This window comes from Heterodontus francisci, chromosome 5 (assembly GCF_036365525.1).
Source record: "Heterodontus francisci isolate sHetFra1 chromosome 5, sHetFra1.hap1, whole genome shotgun sequence".
Taxonomy (NCBI): Eukaryota; Metazoa; Chordata; class Chondrichthyes; order Heterodontiformes; family Heterodontidae; genus Heterodontus; species Heterodontus francisci.
In genome coordinates this window covers 183,437,439-183,455,114 of record NC_090375.1, presented here as the reverse complement: position 1 = coordinate 183,455,114, position 17,676 = coordinate 183,437,439, and the positions used below count along the sequence as shown (strand labels likewise).

The window sequence follows — 17,676 nt, the reverse complement described above, 5'->3', positions numbered from 1 at the left end:
GCAATCACTTTATCTTATTGGCAAATTAATACTTGCATGAAATAAATATGATTATTGTCAAAAAATTCAAGATCTTAACCATGATATTTCAAGCAACGGGCTTTTTTGCTTGATGCCAAAAAATACAAGTCTGTATTTTTACATTTTCCACACAGTAGATTTTTGGTCAGATTCTTGGAACCTTATCCACTGTTTCTTTTCACGGCTGAAATGTCCATTACTGATTTTATCTGGGGGGTGAAGAAGGTAGAGGTGAAGGATATCAGAGCTGGGGAATGGCGCAGTTTCCCACCTTGGGCAGTGGTACTGAACATTCCAGGTTAGCTTATCAGGGAAGGTACAAATAAAAACTCCATGTACCTGAATTATTAAACACACTAAAATCCCACTTCACTGCACATAGTGCACCCACTATGCACCCAGCCAAATAATGGACAGTTGCAATTTGTGTAGCCATGCAAGTCAAATGAAAGACAACAGCATTTTGTTGATTTGTAAGGCAACTCAAATGCATTTCACATAGGAACTTTACTTTCAGCTGAAAGAAGATTTTCATCAATCAGCCTTGGGCTATATTTAAATCAAAATGTTTTGGCTGAATACATTAACTATTCCTTTTCAATGCAATGGCATAAATGTTCCATTTTCAGCAGTAAAGTTGGAGAAACGGTGTGTGGTATACTTAATACCTGCTGACTTGCAGTTGAGCCAACCTCCCATGATTGCCCTAATTTATTACTCAGATAGAACCTCCAAGGCCTGGGTGGTGGGGGAGGGGGGTGCAATTAAGGAATGTTGCAAAGATTTAAATAGGTATAGGCATTTAAAGGCAAGTGGCCACATAAATGTTGTCCATTGAACTGCTGCTTATACCAAGTGCTCATATAGCTTTACAGCTCTTTTATTGCTAACCATTCATACCATTACTCCAGCAGCCAAACATTGAAGCTGCAACTTACAACCAAAAGTCTTGACATACTCGCACTGCCATGCAGGCCCCAACCTGCCAAGAATGAGGCACATTAATTTCACTACATGGACATTAAATTTCAAATTGTTGTTTGGAAGAATAGAAGGCCTATTACAAGGGGTTGCCAGGCCCCTGGCTGGAAAGACATTTCTGCATATTAACAGACAGTGTTGGAAAAAAGGAGCTATCCCCTGCTCTAATACAATCCACAAATAGACCTGGTCAAACCAGTTAATCACATGACTAACTTGCTTGGCAGTCTGGGTTTTTGTCTGAATTGTACAGTGTTTGAACTGGCAGAAAGCTGTTTGCACCTGGACTGGAAATTGGCCTCGCCTGGCTGGCTCGCCACAGCCTCTCCTGTCTCCTCCCATCACTTTCTCACGGAACTCCAAAACCCACCAAAGACACATGAACGCCAAGAGAGAAAAGTCTCCTTCAGCAAACAAGGTTTAAGAATAATACTGGGCCCCAACAAAAAGCAAGATCTACCTACAATCGAGGACTCTACTGTGAACTCGACGAACCGTAACAACAACTCTTCAGAGATTACCTCAAACTTTTCCACTTAACTTTTCTTCTGCTCTTTCTGTCCCTAACTGCATGTGTGTATTGCATATGTATGCTAGCGTGGGCAAGTCATGTATCCAGAGGCATTAACCTAATTAGAGTTTAAGTTTAACAACATTTCAATCTTTTTTCTTTAAACCTAAGAAAACCTGCGTGTGTTTGTACTGGTTTCTTTGCCTTATTATCGGAAAGCAGTCAACAAGGATTCACCAAGGGGGAGCTAAAGACACAGTGTGTTTAAAATTTTAAACCCTGTTACAGTAAGACCAGGTAAAGGCTGAAAGAGAACCCTAGACCTCTTTCTCACCTGGTTGTAACAGGCTTCACACATATAACATAACCTAACCTAACTGTTGTGGTCATTCACTGACACACAGGACAAGCTGTATGTAGAGTATATGTTGATCCTTCGACTTACTGCATCTTAAGACTACTACAAACCTGTATGACAAGATGGTACAAAATATCAGAGAACAGGGGAGTGGAAGAGAGCTCAACAATTGTAATCTTTGCTTTCTCCTGAAGGAGCTCATTCAGGACATCTGTGTATATAAGAGCATGGGGGGGAATGTGGTAAGATGAGCCGTCAAGCTTCTTCCAAGTTCAGTTTAGTACATCCAATTCTTACATCCGGAGTCACGGCAAGAATGTGCCAGCAGATCGTTACAGCCTACATTTTTGCCAAACATGATCAAGCAAGGTATGTGGCTGTTACTTAAAAGTTTATTAATTTATCACTGTAGTTATCATGAAAATCTTTGTAAATTAGAATAGTGGTAATAAAATTTTTTAATGCATAAAGGATAGAAATTCATATTAAAGGTAGCCCAAAATGAGTCATGTTGCATTGTGTGCCCCATTACCTACACCCAATATTCAGTACCACTGGAACTGAATACCAGGTCATGGGTATAACAGGCAGCTGAAGCAAGACTACCCATTTGGCCCACTTCCCAAGATGAGTTTCCATCCCTTATAAATTTTCCATCTGTGCTATAAAGTTTAATAAACGCCAAATTTATCCACATAAACATTCTTACTCCATAACAGATTAAGATATACTTGATAACTTTACACAATATTGCTCAGCCTGCTACATTTATTTAATGTCAGATTAAAAATATTGTACATTAAGCATTAAGTCAGATATAGGAAGAGCACCAACCTCTAGTTTGCCATCTTTAAATGCCACTGTCTGGATCTCATTGACCAGACTGGTAGTAGTAAAGAACACGGCCTGTTGTTCACCATCAATTGTAACAGCTGCCTGAATAATTCCTTCTTTAGACAGGATTCTCCATAAGTCAAATTTCTGCGTATTAGTTGGACTTTTTAAGCGTAGGGTGGCAACAAATACATAAGAAGGAGGTAGGCCTTCTGGAAATATGTCTCTGGAAATATATGAACAATATTATTATATTTCACATACTCAGACCGACAGAGGAAAATGTGGGCTCTGATTTCATAATTGCACATCTGCATCTTTCACAGATACTTGCCATAAACAAGCCAAGAACTTGTGTGTCTTAACATTTCATTTGAAGTCCATGACCTTTTTTTTTGCATTCTTACACTCTTGCTTCAACTTTATTAAAATCTAAATTTAGAAACATACAGCCATAATGTTGTGTGAAAGAGCATCTACCGCAAGTTATACTTGCCCTTGGGCGTTTAGGTTTTAAAATTTTTTTGCATGGCTAGTTGGTGAAAATATAAGCGAATGATGTTACAGTGAGGGAAACAGGGCATCCAGGACCTGATGAACAGGGCAGGCATCTGTGTATCTCCTTAACCAATCAAATTGAAAGATTGTGAAATTAACAGCGCAAAGTCTGAAAAGGAAATTAGAGTGGGTGAATTCAATGTCAAATCAGGTACAGAAAGAGAAATAAAGAGAGGGAAAGATTGGATTAAAACAGAGAGAAGAGAGACAGAAAGGAAAAGTTTTTTTTTAAAACCTGAAGGAATGAGATTCCACACTTGAAACAGTAAATTTTCAGTGCCCGAGTGGTCGACTGACAGTAATTAGTACAACACATAGTTACGAGGGTACTTAGGCTGATATGGGCAGGACTTAACTTTTTGTGGAAAGTTTAGTTCATATCTTCTGTGCAAATGCAGCAACTTCACCCTATTCAATGCATTTCAATGGTGAGGTAGACAGCGAAATGCCATTTTCGCAAAACTAACGGTAGAACAGTATAACTTGGACAGCACTTTTGAATATTTGAGTCTTACTGGGCATCTGCCTCTTGCCTGAAATTGCTGTACGATTTGTGCATAAGTAACGATGAGTACCACTATCCACACCGTTATTTTGACAGGAAAGTCTGGGACGCTGTTACCAATTTGCTAGTTTGGAAAAAAGTATAAAACTTAAAAAGAGACTAGTGGACTCTAGTGGAACGATACATATCAGCATATGAAAAGGACAAGAAAAGACCATTAATCCTTCCCTATACAGCCAACAGTGCAGTCTCGCTCACCATTTACCCAACACCTAGCATTGCTATCCCATAGGAGAAACAAAAATAAACATTGGGAAAGTAATCTTTTGCCAATTTAGAAAAAACTGAGAAATTCTTCTCCAACCAGCAAAGACAATCTATTAATCTCCAGTGGCCCAATATCTCATCACAAATTACAACTAACCAGCAACTTATCACCTGTAACTGGAAATGGTCTCCTCTCAGGAATGTCAAGTTCCCTTTTAAAGGGGTGCAGCAGCTCCATGTTCACCATATGTCTCAGTAATATGTTCCAGAGGGCATTAACTCTCTGAGGAAATACGTCCTGACATCTAACCTAATTTGAGATGACCTCTAATCCTACCATCACTATCCATTATAAACAATGTGGGGGTTGAATGAATAGGTCTTGGACAGCAGTGCAAAAAAGGCTAACGGAAAACAAAATTGAGCAGGGTGTAAAACAGCCCAAAACTAATTTCACCCCACCCCCATATTTTGTAGTCAATAAAATGGAAGATGTGTCTTATTGCCAATATAACTCAGTTAGTTATTTAGGTTCAAACTGGTAAAGGTTGTGACTTTCCTGCCAAATGACGCTGAAAGCTGTTTTATGATTAGGTAAAATTAGGTGCGAGTACATTACTTAGCACCAAGGTGTAAAAAGCTAAAATTGTGTTTTAGATAGGAGGTGAAATCTACATGGATAGTTCTGAAAAATACTTGCAAAGATACTAACATGATCAATGCCACTAGCTCCAGATAATCTGGTAATCAGATAATCTCTGGTCTAGGCACTGAATCTCAATGAAACAAACTATTTAATATTAATTTCCAGTATAATACAATTCCTCATGAAAACATCAGTGGGATGAAATTCATCTTGGCTGGTGGGACACAACAAGGGATATTGAACTGGTGGCTCCTTTTACACCCTACCCTGATTCTCTCATCCACAACTGAAGAGCAAGTAATGCAGGAAGTATAGTACTGGCTATAAATTATATTTAAATGCAACATCATGATACAAACACCTAAGCTCCCATTTATCCATTCTTAAATGCTCATTGATGCAACTCTCATCAATTTTTGCCAATTTTGTAGAGACATCAGTACACTTTAGATCTGGAATGACTTTGCCCCAAGATGCATATTTTGGTTCAATATCTTCCATTGTGTCAGTTCAGATTTAATTGTTAAAGAAATGGCTATAAAAGTTTGAAGGTTAACTTTTTTATTTAGGGACAGGAATTCTGATCTAAGAATAAAATTTCTTGGCAAACTAGTTATGCTTTTCAAAGGATTCAACTCGACATGAACATTTACAAACTCTAATCACAATATTCGGGATTTCCCGTGGAGATAATGTTACATTTATCACAATTTCCTTTCAACTATCTCTACAGATCATCCTTCCCACAAAGAAACTTTTTCTTAATTTTACGAATCCTGGAAAATTATAACTAGCCTATTTTGAAATAAATGCTGCAGTTTTAAATCATTGATTTATAATTTTATTGCCTATTGAGAAACATTTTGATCAAAGTTGCAAGATTTGCTGAGGCCTAAGAATAAAACTGGTGGGAGTTTCCTCGGGATCACTCAGTTCAAATATATTGATAATGTAGTGGTTAATTACATGAAAGCAAGATGCTGGCCAAAGTGTACCTCTTTGCTATTTCCGCTACTTGAAAACCTTGACCTCATTTGATTTTTTTTTCCATGCTACAAGGATTTGCTTCTTTTTTTCTCATTTACTTTGTAAACTATAATATGCTTAGACACAGAATATTACAGCTTCAACTGTAAGCCATACCTGGTATTCTCTGTTACATCTGTTTGAGATGTCAATAGAAAACCTGCTTCTGTGGTCAATGATCCGAATATTTCCTCAGCTTTTTGTGGTATTTTAAAGCCCACCATCAGTTCAAAACCTTTCTCATCACGTGCAGCTACAGGAATTCTTGTAGGGCATACCGATTCTGATGAACAAATCAGACAGAATGAGGACAATATTTGTTCTGTATAGGAATTGCCTTCATATTTTTAAACCGCATTTAGTTTAATTGTAGATTTACATGTACCTTGTTTTCCCTATGTCGTACTTGACTTGATTGAAACATACAAGATCATGAGGGGCCTTGACAGGGTGGATGTGGAAAGGATGTTTCCCCCTTGTGGGAGAATCTAGAACTAGGGGTCACTGTTTAAAAATAAGGGGTCGCCCATTTAAGACAGAGGTGAGGAGAAATGTTTTCTCTGAGGGTCTTGAGACTTTGGAATTCTCTTCAAAAGGCGGTGCAAGCAGAGTCTTTGAATATTTTTAAGCCAGAGGTAGATAGATTCTTGATAAGCAAGGGGGGTGGAAGGTTATCGGGAGTAGGTGGAAATGTGGAGTAATCAGTTCAGCCATGAACTTATTGATTGGCGGAGCAGGCTCGAAGGGCTGAGTGGCCCACTCCTGCTCCTAATTCGTATGTTCGTAAGTACTTACACCATCTCTTTTCATAGGGCTTGTCACAGAATTCAATTTTTACTGGCTCAGATGGAGGCAAGTACTGGCTCCTAGATTTCTTCAAATGTTTCGCTAAAGCTAGCTGTTAGGATGTATCTGATAGAAATACAGATTGACTCTTCTTGTGGGATCCAATTTGCAATATTCAGGTACAAATGGGGGGAAAATGCAACCGCCCATTAGTACCAGGAGGTGAGCGGCCTTGCCAGTGATTCTCAAAGGGTGCCATGCACGAAAAGGCCCAGAATTTTGAGGAAAAGAATTTTTGTAGGGCCAGGAGGATTGGAGTTCTCCTACTGGCTCCATGAAACTACTGTAGCCTAATAGTAGCTCATAATCTCAGAACAGCAGAAAATAAATTACTGTTAACCAAACCTGCCTTTAATGATTTCTTAGGAAAAATTACAATAGCTGGAGGCCCTCAAAGAACAAAGGAATCAACTGCAGCATCCAACGGCTTGCAAGAAAACTTCAGCACAAGACAAGAACAGGTCTTTCCAGAAAAGGATTACTTAGCTGCAAAAGTAGCCGCCAGAGGTCAAGGCAATGGAAGTAGGTGAAAAAAATTTTTTTTTTTTAAATCAGTGCGGTTGATTTTAACCCTATCTGCTTGGCAGAAACCAGGCGGGCAGGCAGTTAAAATCAAAAGAGTCATTTAACCACCAATGAATATCCTGCTTGGATCACATCATCTTCAACTTTAACCTGTTCTCCTGAGCAGGTGGAATAGCCAGCGGGGTCCCTTTTAAATATGTGGTTCAGGTTCTGGTGACATCAGGCCCTGACCACTAGTTTCCTGGCAGGTAAAGTCAAGTGAGATGAACACTGGAAACAGAAGAGGCCATTCGAGATATGTATGTATACTTTGTGCTCCTCTGGGCCACACACGGAAAATTTAGGCCTCCCATGCCCGAACTCTTCCCCCCCATCTACAACAGGGGAGCTCACCTGGAACCACAGTATGCATGCCTACTGAGTACTGGTGGACAACCAATGGCCACCGGAATTTCCACTGGCCTGCAGTTGCTTCCTGCTTTCAACGGGCAGTAAGTTGGCCAGCCAAATGTAAAAGAAGCCCAACACTTAGATACACCTGGGAGATTCATCTTCCAATCCTGGAGACTCCTGGACATTCTGTGAGAGGTGGCAACCCTAGCTGTTTACTCATTTGTTTTTCTTTACATGGTTTGATCTATTCACAGTTCACCAATTTTGTGATTGAAAATCAAGGATCTAAGGCACTTTTCAAAGAGCAGGCAAGTACTCCCAGTGTCTTGGCTAACATTTATCCCTCAACTTCACTGAAAAAAGAGATTATCTGGTCATTTATTTCATTGTGGTTTGTGGGACCTTACTGTACACAAATTGACTGCAGGATTTTCCTACAATACAACAGTGACTACTATTCAGAAGTACTTAATTGGCTGAAAAGCACTTTTGGATGTCCTAAAGTCATGAAAGGTGCTATATATATCTGCTATTTTTTTCATTCTTTGATTTAAAATTTCACACAAGCTTAGCTGCAAGGATGAATGGAGAAGTGGCATTGAGGAATGAGCCAGCATGAAAGGACCGCACTAACAAATTGGCAATTTCCACCATCACCATTCAATCTGAAAAGGCAAATGGGCAGGGTGGTGAGTCTTGGTGGAATACAGGTTGGAGTAGTGGGGAAAGAAGTACACAGGCACATAGATATTTACTTTTGAGACGGAAACCACACTTGCCAAATGGAAACATTAATTTCGGCATATGAAACACTATTTGAACTTGTACTGGACATTGAACATAACTTGTTTAAAAAGACCACAAAGCAGTGGCTGAAAACATGGCTGCACATTTGCATTCTAAGAGACAGTTGAATAGAGAGACAATGGGAGTGCTCCTTGATTCAATTAGTCAGATGGGTTTTGTCAATAGTGATCATCAAAAGACATTGAGAGTCATTTTCTGTGTAAGAGCGAGCATTCCACTCCCCCACTGAGTTTGTCTAATAAACTTTGAAGAATCAACAACCCTCACAGGTGATGCTATGTCAAACAAAGAGCAGGTCACATGACTAACCTGCTGGCCAACCTGGGAATTGATTGAATTGTGCATCACAGTAAAGTTTTGAAGACCAGAGAGATGCAAGGTCTCTCTCTCTGTCTCTCACACAAAGTTCCAGGGATACACGGAAACAACTTAAGCCTCAAGACAGAAGACCCCTACAGCCTTCTGGTACCAATGAAACAAGTTTGAAAGTGTGCACTGGGCCCCAACAAGAACTGCAAGACTTAACTCCAATCAAGATCGTTACATTCAAACCAACAATAACTGAATTCCATCTATTACTTCAAACCTTCCCCCTTTAATACTTTCTCCTTCTCTGCAACTGTGGGTGTTTATCGCGTATGCATGCTAGCGTGGTTGTGTCGCGTATTTTTAGTAGTTTTAACTGAGTTAGAGTTTTAAGGATAATAAATTTACATCTTTCTTGTTTAAACCTGAGAAAACCTGCCCAATTGATTTCTTTACAATTAGACAGCAGTGAGCAAGGACTCACCCAGGTGAAGCTAAAAACACTATTTTCAAAGTTAAACCCTGTTACGGCTAAACCAGGAAAGGGGCGAGAGAGGAGCCTGAGACCCTTTCCTCAGCTGGTCCTAACAATTTTCTCTCGAGTTGCTTGTAATAGCATCCGGGAAATTCAGCTTCCATTTTGGGAGACACCCAGCCATTCCGAGAGGGTTGGCAACCTTACAATGTGAGTGCAGAAAAAGGAGCAATTAACTTTACAATCTTCTATTTCTGATTGTCTCCTTCAGCATGCACCTCAATGGTTCTTCCTCATGTCGATGGCTCTTCGAGACAAAGAAAGAACGATCTTACATTTTATATAGCACATTTCCCAATCTCAGGACACCTCAAAGCACTTTACAGGCACTTATGTACTTTTGAAGTGTAGTCACCTTGTAATGTAGGAACCACAGGAGCTAATTTGCACACAGCAAGCTCCCACTAACAGCAATGGGATACTGACCAGATAATCTGTTTTATGATTTTGATTGAGGGATAAATATTGGCCAGGACAATGGGGAGAACTCCCCTGCTATTCTTCAAAATAATGCCACGGGATCGTTTACATCCTCCTAAGAAGACAGACAGGACCTCGACCCAACATCTCATCCAAAACACAGCACCTTTGACAGTGCAGCACTCCCTCAGTGTTGCACTTGAGTATCAGCCTAGACCAAGAAGTAAAATTAAATCATTGCCTCAGTTAGGTATGACCTATGTGTTAACATTTGTTTCTTTACATGCAGTATAATAAATAGGACAAAATATCATAAGAGCATTTTCGTCAATGGGCCTCTTGTGGTGGAATTAGGGAAGCTGACTGACACAAATACTGGTAGTAATCTGCCGGCTGTTCTAGAACCTGTCTGATTTTCATCCTATTGGTTTCAATTACCCCTACTGTGTCGAAGAAAAGTATTTATATATTTGTTTATTTTCAGTGGCAGTTTCAATTACTTTACTGTCTATGGAGGGAAGATTTTTTTTCATGGATTTAATATTGACAGATTATAGCACAACATCAGGAGCATTTGAAAGTAAAGTTCAGTACAGAAAAGCTTCAACAAAATTGAAAATAAACACCTTAATATTTTGCCTGTGTTGTTGTTTCAATTATGGAAGAATTAATTTTTGTATGTTTCTTTCAATAGCAGAAAGGATGGCTATGTGCAGTTGTGGTTTCTGTGTCGATCCAGAATAATATCACCATTTCCTTCCGTACTGTCTGGCACCACTCACTTGCACAGGATATACCACAATTGAATATTTAAAGAAATCATACGTGGCTCAAAAAACCGGCCACACACTAAACAGCCGCTGCGATCTTAAGCAGCGGCCCACACCACCGCCCCCCCCGGCTAATTACGTGAAGGGGGCGGGCTGTCTGTCCCTGGCAATGGCATCAGCTGCCTGTGCACAGGCACTGCCGCCATTTTTAAAGGGCAGCCAGCCCTGCCAGCATTTTCAAATTTTTAAAGAAAGATCCCCCCAAAATTAAATAACACAGGAACTAGGAGCAGAAGTAGACCATATGGCCCATCGAGCCTGCTCCGCCATTCAATACGAGCATGGCAGATCTTGGGCTTCAATTCCACTTTCCTGCCCACTCCCCATATGCCTTGATTTCCTGCGAGACCAAAAATCTATCCATCCCAGCCTTAAATGTATTCAATGATGGAGCATCCACAACCCTCTGGGGTAGAGAATTCCAAAGATTCACAACCCTCTGAGTGAAGCGATTTCTCCTCATCTCAGTCCTGAGTGATTGGTCCCTTATCCTGAGACTGTGTCCCCACGTTCTAGATTCCCTGACCAGCAGAAACAGCCTCAGCTTCTACCCTATCAAGCCCTTTCAGAATCTTGTATGTCTCAATGAGATCACCTCTCATTCTTCTAAACTCCAGAGAATATAGGCCCAATTTACTCAGCCTCTCATCATAGGACAACCCCCTCATCACCAGGGACCAATTTAGTAAACCTTCGCTGCACTGCCTCCAGTGCAAGTATATTCTTTCTTAAATGTGGAGACCAAAAGTGCACAGTATTACAGGTGCGGTCTCACCAAAGCCCTGTACAATTTTAATAAGACTTCTTTATTCCTGTACTCCAAAACCCTTACAATAAAGGCCAACCTGCCATTTGCCTTCCTAATAGACTGCTGCACCTGCAGGTTAACTTTGTGCATTCCTTGTACGAGTACCCCCAAGACTCTCTGAACATTAACATTTAACAGTTTCACACCTTTTAAAAATTATTCTGTTTTTCTATTTTTATTACCAAAGTGAACAACTTCACACTTCCCTACATTATACTCCATTTGCCATCTTGTTGCCCACTCACATAGCCTACCTATATATCTTTGCAGCCTGTCTACATCCTCTCCGCAGTTTACCTTTCCACCGAGTTTTATATCATCAGCAAACTTAGATATATTACTCTCGGTCTCTTCATCCAAGTCATTAATGTAGAATGTAAATAGCTGAGACCCCAGCACTGATCCTTGCGGCACCCCACTATTCGCTGCCTGCCAACTTGAAAATGCTCCATTTATGCTCACTCTCTGTTTCCTGTCTGTTAACCAATCCTCCATCCAAGCTAATATATTATCCCCAACACCAGGAGCCCTTTTCTTGCCTATTAACCTTATCGAATGCCTTTTGGAAATCCAGGTATACTACATATACGGGTTCCCCTTTATCTACCCTACGAGTTACATCCTCAAAACATTCTAATAAATTTGTCAAACAGGATCTGTCTTTAGTAAAACCATGTTGACTGTTCTACTCATACTATGCTTTTCCAAGTGTAATGTTAAGACTTCTTTAATAATAGTTTCCAGCATCTTCCCAATAACTGATGTTAGGCTAACTGGCCTGTAATTCCCTGTTTTCTCTCTACCTCTTTTCTTGAAAAGCGGTGAAACATTTGCCAGCTTCCAATCTGATGGGACCATTCCTGAATCTAAGGCATTCTGGAACTTCATAGCCAGTGCATCCACTATCTCTGCAGCTATCTCTTTTAGAACCCTAGAGTGTAGGCCATCTGGTCTGGGGGACTTGTCAGATTTTAGTCCCTCAAGTTTCTCCATTACTTTTTTTCGGCTGATATCAATTTACTTAATTTCCTCGCTCTTTCTAGTCCCTAGGTTACTGCCTGTTTGTGATATGGAACTTGTGTCTTCCACTGTGAAGACAGACACAAAATATTTGTTCAATGCCTCTGCCATTTCCTCATTCACAATCTCCTGTCTCTGCCTCAAAGGGAGCAACATCTACTTTAGCCACTCTCTTCCTTTTTATGTACTCATAAAAGTTCTTACAATCTGTTTTTATATTGCTGGCTAATTTACTCTCATTCCATTTTTTCCCTTTTTATCAACTTTTCGGTGGTCCTTTGCTGGTTTCTAAAACACTCCCAATCCTCAGACTTGCTACTCTTTTTTGAACATTGTAAGCCTCTTCTTTTAGTCTAATACTCTCCTTAACTTCCCGAGTGAGCCACGGATGGGTCTTTCTTGACGAGTTTTTGTTTCTGAATGGAATGTACTTTTGTTGAACCCTTTGAATTGTTTCTTTAAATATTTCCCACTGTTCATTTACCGCCATACTTCCCAGTCTATTTACCCAATTAACGTTAGCCAGTTCTCCCCAAATAAATACATTTCTTATGCTCTTTTCCCCCCCAGAATCACAGAATCTTTACAGTGCAGAAGGAGGCCATTCATCCCATCATGTCTGCACTGGCTCTCTGAAAGAGCAACTCCTTCAGTTCCATTCCCCTGCCTTCTCCTCATAACCTTGAACATTCCTCCTTTTCATATAACTGTCTAATTCCCTTTTGAATGCTTCAATCGAACCTGCCTCCACCACGTTCTCAGGCAGCGCATTCCAGACCTTAACCACTCACTGCGTGAAAATGTTTTTCCTCATGTCACTTTTGCTTCTTTTACCAAATATTTTCAATCTGTGCCCTCTCGTTCTCTATCCTTTCATGAGTGGGAACAGTTTTTCTCTATCTACTCTGTCCAGACCCCTCATGATTTTGAATACCTCTATCAAATCACCTTTCAGCCTTCTCTTCTCCAAGGAAAACAGCCCTAACTTCTCCAATCTATCTTCATTACTGAAATTCCTCATCCCTGAAACCATTCTCGTAAATCTTTTCTGTACTCTGTCCAATGCCTCACATCTTTCCTAATTGGACACAATACTCCAGCTGAGGCTGAACTAGTCTTATACAAGTTAAACATAACTTCCTTGCTCTTGTACTCTTGCCCCTATTAATGAAGCCCAGGATACTGTATGCTTTATTATTGTCTCTCTGAACCTGTCCTGCCACCTTCAATGACTTATGCACATATACACAAGGTCCCTCTACTCCTGCACCCCCTTTAGAATAGTACTCTTTATTCTATATTGTCTCTCCATGTTCTTCCTACCAAAATGAATCACTTCACATTTCTCTGCATTGAACTTCATCTGCCACCTGTCTGCCCATTCCACCAACTTGTCTATGTCCTTTTGAAGTTCTACACTATCCTCCTCACAGTTCACAATGCTTCCAAGTTTCCTATCATCTGCAAACTTTGAAATTATGCCCTGTACACCAAGGTCTAGGTCATTAATATATAACAGGAAAAGCAAGGGTCCCAACACTGATCCCTGCGAAACTCCACTACAAACCTCCAGCCCGAAAAACATCCATTAACCACTACTCTTTGTTTCCTGTCACTCAGCCAATTTCGTATCCATGTTGCTACTGTCCCTTTTATTCCAGGAGCTACAAGTTTTCTCACGTCTGTTGTATGGCACTGTATCAAACAGCTTTTGAAAGTCCATGTACACCACATCAGCAGCATTGTCCTCACCAACCCTCTCTGTTACCTCCTCAAAAAACTCCAGCTAGTTAGTTAAACATGACTTTCCCTTAAGAAATCCATGCTGGCTTTCCTTAGTTAACTTGCATTTGTCCATGTGACTATTGATTTTGTCCCGAATTATTTTTTCTGGAAGTTTTCCCACCACTGAAGTTAAACTGACTGGCCTGGAGTTGCTGGGCTTATCTTTACACCTTTTTTGAACAAGGGTGTAACATTTGCAATTCTCTCTGGCACCACCCCCAAGTCTAAGGAAGACTGAAAAATTATGGCCAGTGCCTCTGCGATTTCCAATTATGGCCAGTGCCTCTGCGAATTACAATAACTGTTTGCCCTTCCCCCGCTAAATTCTTACCTTTCACATGTGCCTTCCCCCCCCACCCCCCGCAAAGTTTAAGGTTCAACCCTGCCCACCATCCTCTACACCCATTACGTTTATTTGACCCGCTCCCCCCTCCAGCTCCCCCCCTGCACTGACAAACTTACCTCCTCTCCCCTCCCCACCAGCGTGGTGCTGCGTTTCCCCGAGAAAAGGATCTGAAGGCACAGGAGTGCCAGCCGCTGCGCCGAAGATCGGGGCAGATTCTCAAGGTTATTGATTAGCATATTTAAATTGTGGTCCTGTCACCCAGCAGTGGGGTGGCTGTCGTCGGGAGGATCGAGCCAGGCCCTGCAGGCGTCACGGTCCATGGTGGGCCTCATCTGGTCCCATCTTCAGACCACCACTGCCATGGATCATGCCGTTGAGGGCTTGTTAAAATCCAGCCCTTATATGTTTCCTATCCACCCTGCACTAAAAATGAAATCCTTGACATCTGTAAGAAACCTGGGTTATTCAACAAAAGAATCCTTACAAATCCTGCCAAATTTATTTTAAACATTTTTTCTGCGTGCCAGATTGGATTTAAGGACACCTTTATTCTTCACTTTACTTGATTTTGCCGTACATATGAGACAGCAGACAAGAATCTACAGTTAGGAATATGAGTAGACCATTCAGCCCCTCGAGCCTGTTCTGGTCAGAGAGATTATGGTTGACTGTATCCTAACTCCGTGCACTCACCTTGGCTCCATATCCCTTTGTACCCTCAATTCTTTAGGTAGTCTTAAAGGGCAATCTCGCATGAGATACTTAACTTAAAAGCAAATTCAAGTTCCACACTCCCCTGAGGGTTGCTCTCTCATTGCCTCCGCCACCCCACCCCCGCTGAGAGTTAGGCCCTCAGAATTCTCACCACCCGCCTCCCCTAGAGTTGTTTTCTGATAGCCCCCAAAACAGCCCGAGAAATTGAAGGTGGTCAATTCTTTCTAATCTCAAACCAAAATAGGGCGGCACAGTGGCGCAGTGGTTAGCACCGCAGCCTCACAGCTCCAGGGACCCGGGTTCGATTCCGGGTACTGCCTGTGTGGAGTTTGCAAGTTCTCCCTGTGTCTGCGTAGGTTTTCTCCGGGTGCTCCGGTTTCCTCCCACAAGCCAAAAGACTTGCAGGTTGATAGGTAAATTGGCCATTATAAATTGTCACTAGTATAGGTAGGTGGTAGGGAAATATAGGGACAGGTGGGGATGTTTGGTAGGAATATGGGATTAGTGTAGGATTAGTATAAATGGGTGGTTGATGTTCGGCACAGACTCGGTGGGCCGAAGGGCCTGTTTCAGTGCTGTATCTCTAAACTAAAACAGAAAAGTCTGGAATCACTCAGCAAGTCAGGCAGCATCTGTAAACTGGGAGGGTTGTCTCTGCCACAGACACAGAGACTGGGAGCTGGAAGGGTAGGAATTTAAATGCTGTTTCACCCTCAATGAATAGTAACTGGGAGAAAACATGTTGCAAGGCAAGAACAAAAACGCCCAGCAATATCTTTGAACCACTTCAGACCCAAAATAAACTGATAATTCCCAAACGCAAATAGGAACTGATTAGAATCTCAAAATTAGGACCAGTACTTCCTTCATATAGTTATTACTGTCGCCAAAACAGCTATTACTGCCTTTGATGCTCATACAGATGACTGAGCGGCCTAACTTGCTGATGGAAATTCCACATTAACTCTCCCTACCCACTTCACTGCCCCGTCCGTCTTGGCCTCCACACCTGCCCATCAAAGCTCCATCTCCGCTCACTGGGCAGTGCCAGTACACCACCAACTTTTGCTGTGATCAACCTAAGATTTTCTCTCAGTTTGGTCACAGCAGCCCTAGCAGATCGATCCTAAATTCCGGGAGACTCCCGTACAATCCGGGAAGGTTGGCAACCCAGGTGCGAACTTGTGCAGAGGGCAGGGAGTGATTCTATTTGCTCGCATGATCTATAAATTTAAAATTTTCTACCTGAACCCCTGCCTGGGCATTTATATTTGTCAGCAAATCGACTGTTGTGGACATACTGGGCTGGATTCTAAGAGTCCGCTGCCGAAGTAGGCAGTGGACGTAAAACAAAAAATGCGGCCCACCTGCACGGGCACCGCGTCACAGAGCTGCCGCGATTTCAAACGCAGCAGCTCATTTGCATGGCCACGGTGCCCGCCCCCAGCAATCACGTGGAGGGGGCGGGTGAGCCATCGGAGGAAATGGCATCTGGTGCCAATGTGCAGGTGCCAGCACCATTTTTAAAGGGCTTACAGTTCTTACTGGACATTTAAAAATTAAAGGGCCAGGTCTATTCAATGATCAAAGAAATACAAGTTTTCATTAAATTCATTTTCCCACCACCCCATCCACCAACCACCACCACCCCCCCCCCAAACCCCCCATGGCATTTCAAATCATTCCTGCCCTTTTCCACCCAGAAATCTGTTTATTAACAATTTGACCTTTCCCCCCCAAAATTTGACACCTTTGCCCTTTACCACTTCCCATCACTGCCCCCGACCCATCCACAGTGATGTCACTCCACTCCCCCCACCAGTCCCACACAGAGAAACAATTCTCCTCCCCTCCTCCCCACAGGTGTCACACCACATTTCCCCAAACAGAGATTTGAAGGTTGGCCGCTTGAATGAAGGTCGGTACGGCAATCAAGGAGGCGGCAGGACCCTCATTAAATCAGGTGTGTAAAGTAGTTTACATATTTAAATGGGTGTCACATCGACGAGTGGCGGGGCAGTTGCCACGAGGCCTCGACGCCGCTGCAGTGATCGGCATGGGGCCTGCCGCCGTCGGTGGTGGGCCTCTGCCACGCTGACCTTCATTGTCCCCCCGCTAATGTTCCCGACAGCGGAGGGGCTTTAAAATCCAGCCCACTTTTGCAACTTTGCATGCATTACACTTGCTGTCTGCAATATCTTTTAAAGGTTTTGGGAAATCTTCTGTGCTAAATGAAAAAGAGGAGCCAGAATGGGGATTATAAGAGAAAGGCAGCAAGGAGAAAGCTATGTTATTATCTACAGGCTACGAAGGAATAACCCTAAACAAGAAATGCTGCATTCAGAAGTATAGGCTGTTCAATGAGGTAGACACTGAGAAACGCCAAATCCTGGCTAATGATATTTCTAGACACCAAGGAGAAATTATAGTGGCACTTGCCAAGACACTGCACCAATCCACATTCAGTAGGCGGTCACTGCATTTCTTGAAGTTCCAAAGTAGTCTTTTATCCCAGCAATATAACGTGTGTGCGTGCGTGCGAGTGTGTGTGCTATCAGATTCAATGGATCTGGTAACAGTGTCAGTTTGGCTGAAAGTGTGAACTTGGCTCCTTTGTAACACAAAAGCCATCAG

General features: G+C 41.9%; 1 protein-coding gene across 1 annotated transcript in view; it reads right to left on the bottom strand.

Moving 5' to 3' along the window:
- LOC137370303 (collagen alpha-1(XXI) chain-like) overlaps positions 1–17,676 on the bottom strand; it is a 51,216-nt gene that overhangs the window by 22,221 nt on the left and 11,319 nt on the right. The window contains exons 4-5 of the mRNA XM_068032683.1: positions 5,825–5,990; positions 2,706–2,931 (exon numbers count right to left, since the gene is read on the bottom strand). Of these exons, the coding sequence (XP_067888784.1) occupies positions 2,706–2,931; positions 5,825–5,990 (392 nt within the window). The remainder of the gene's footprint in view (positions 1–2,705; positions 2,932–5,824; positions 5,991–17,676) is intronic.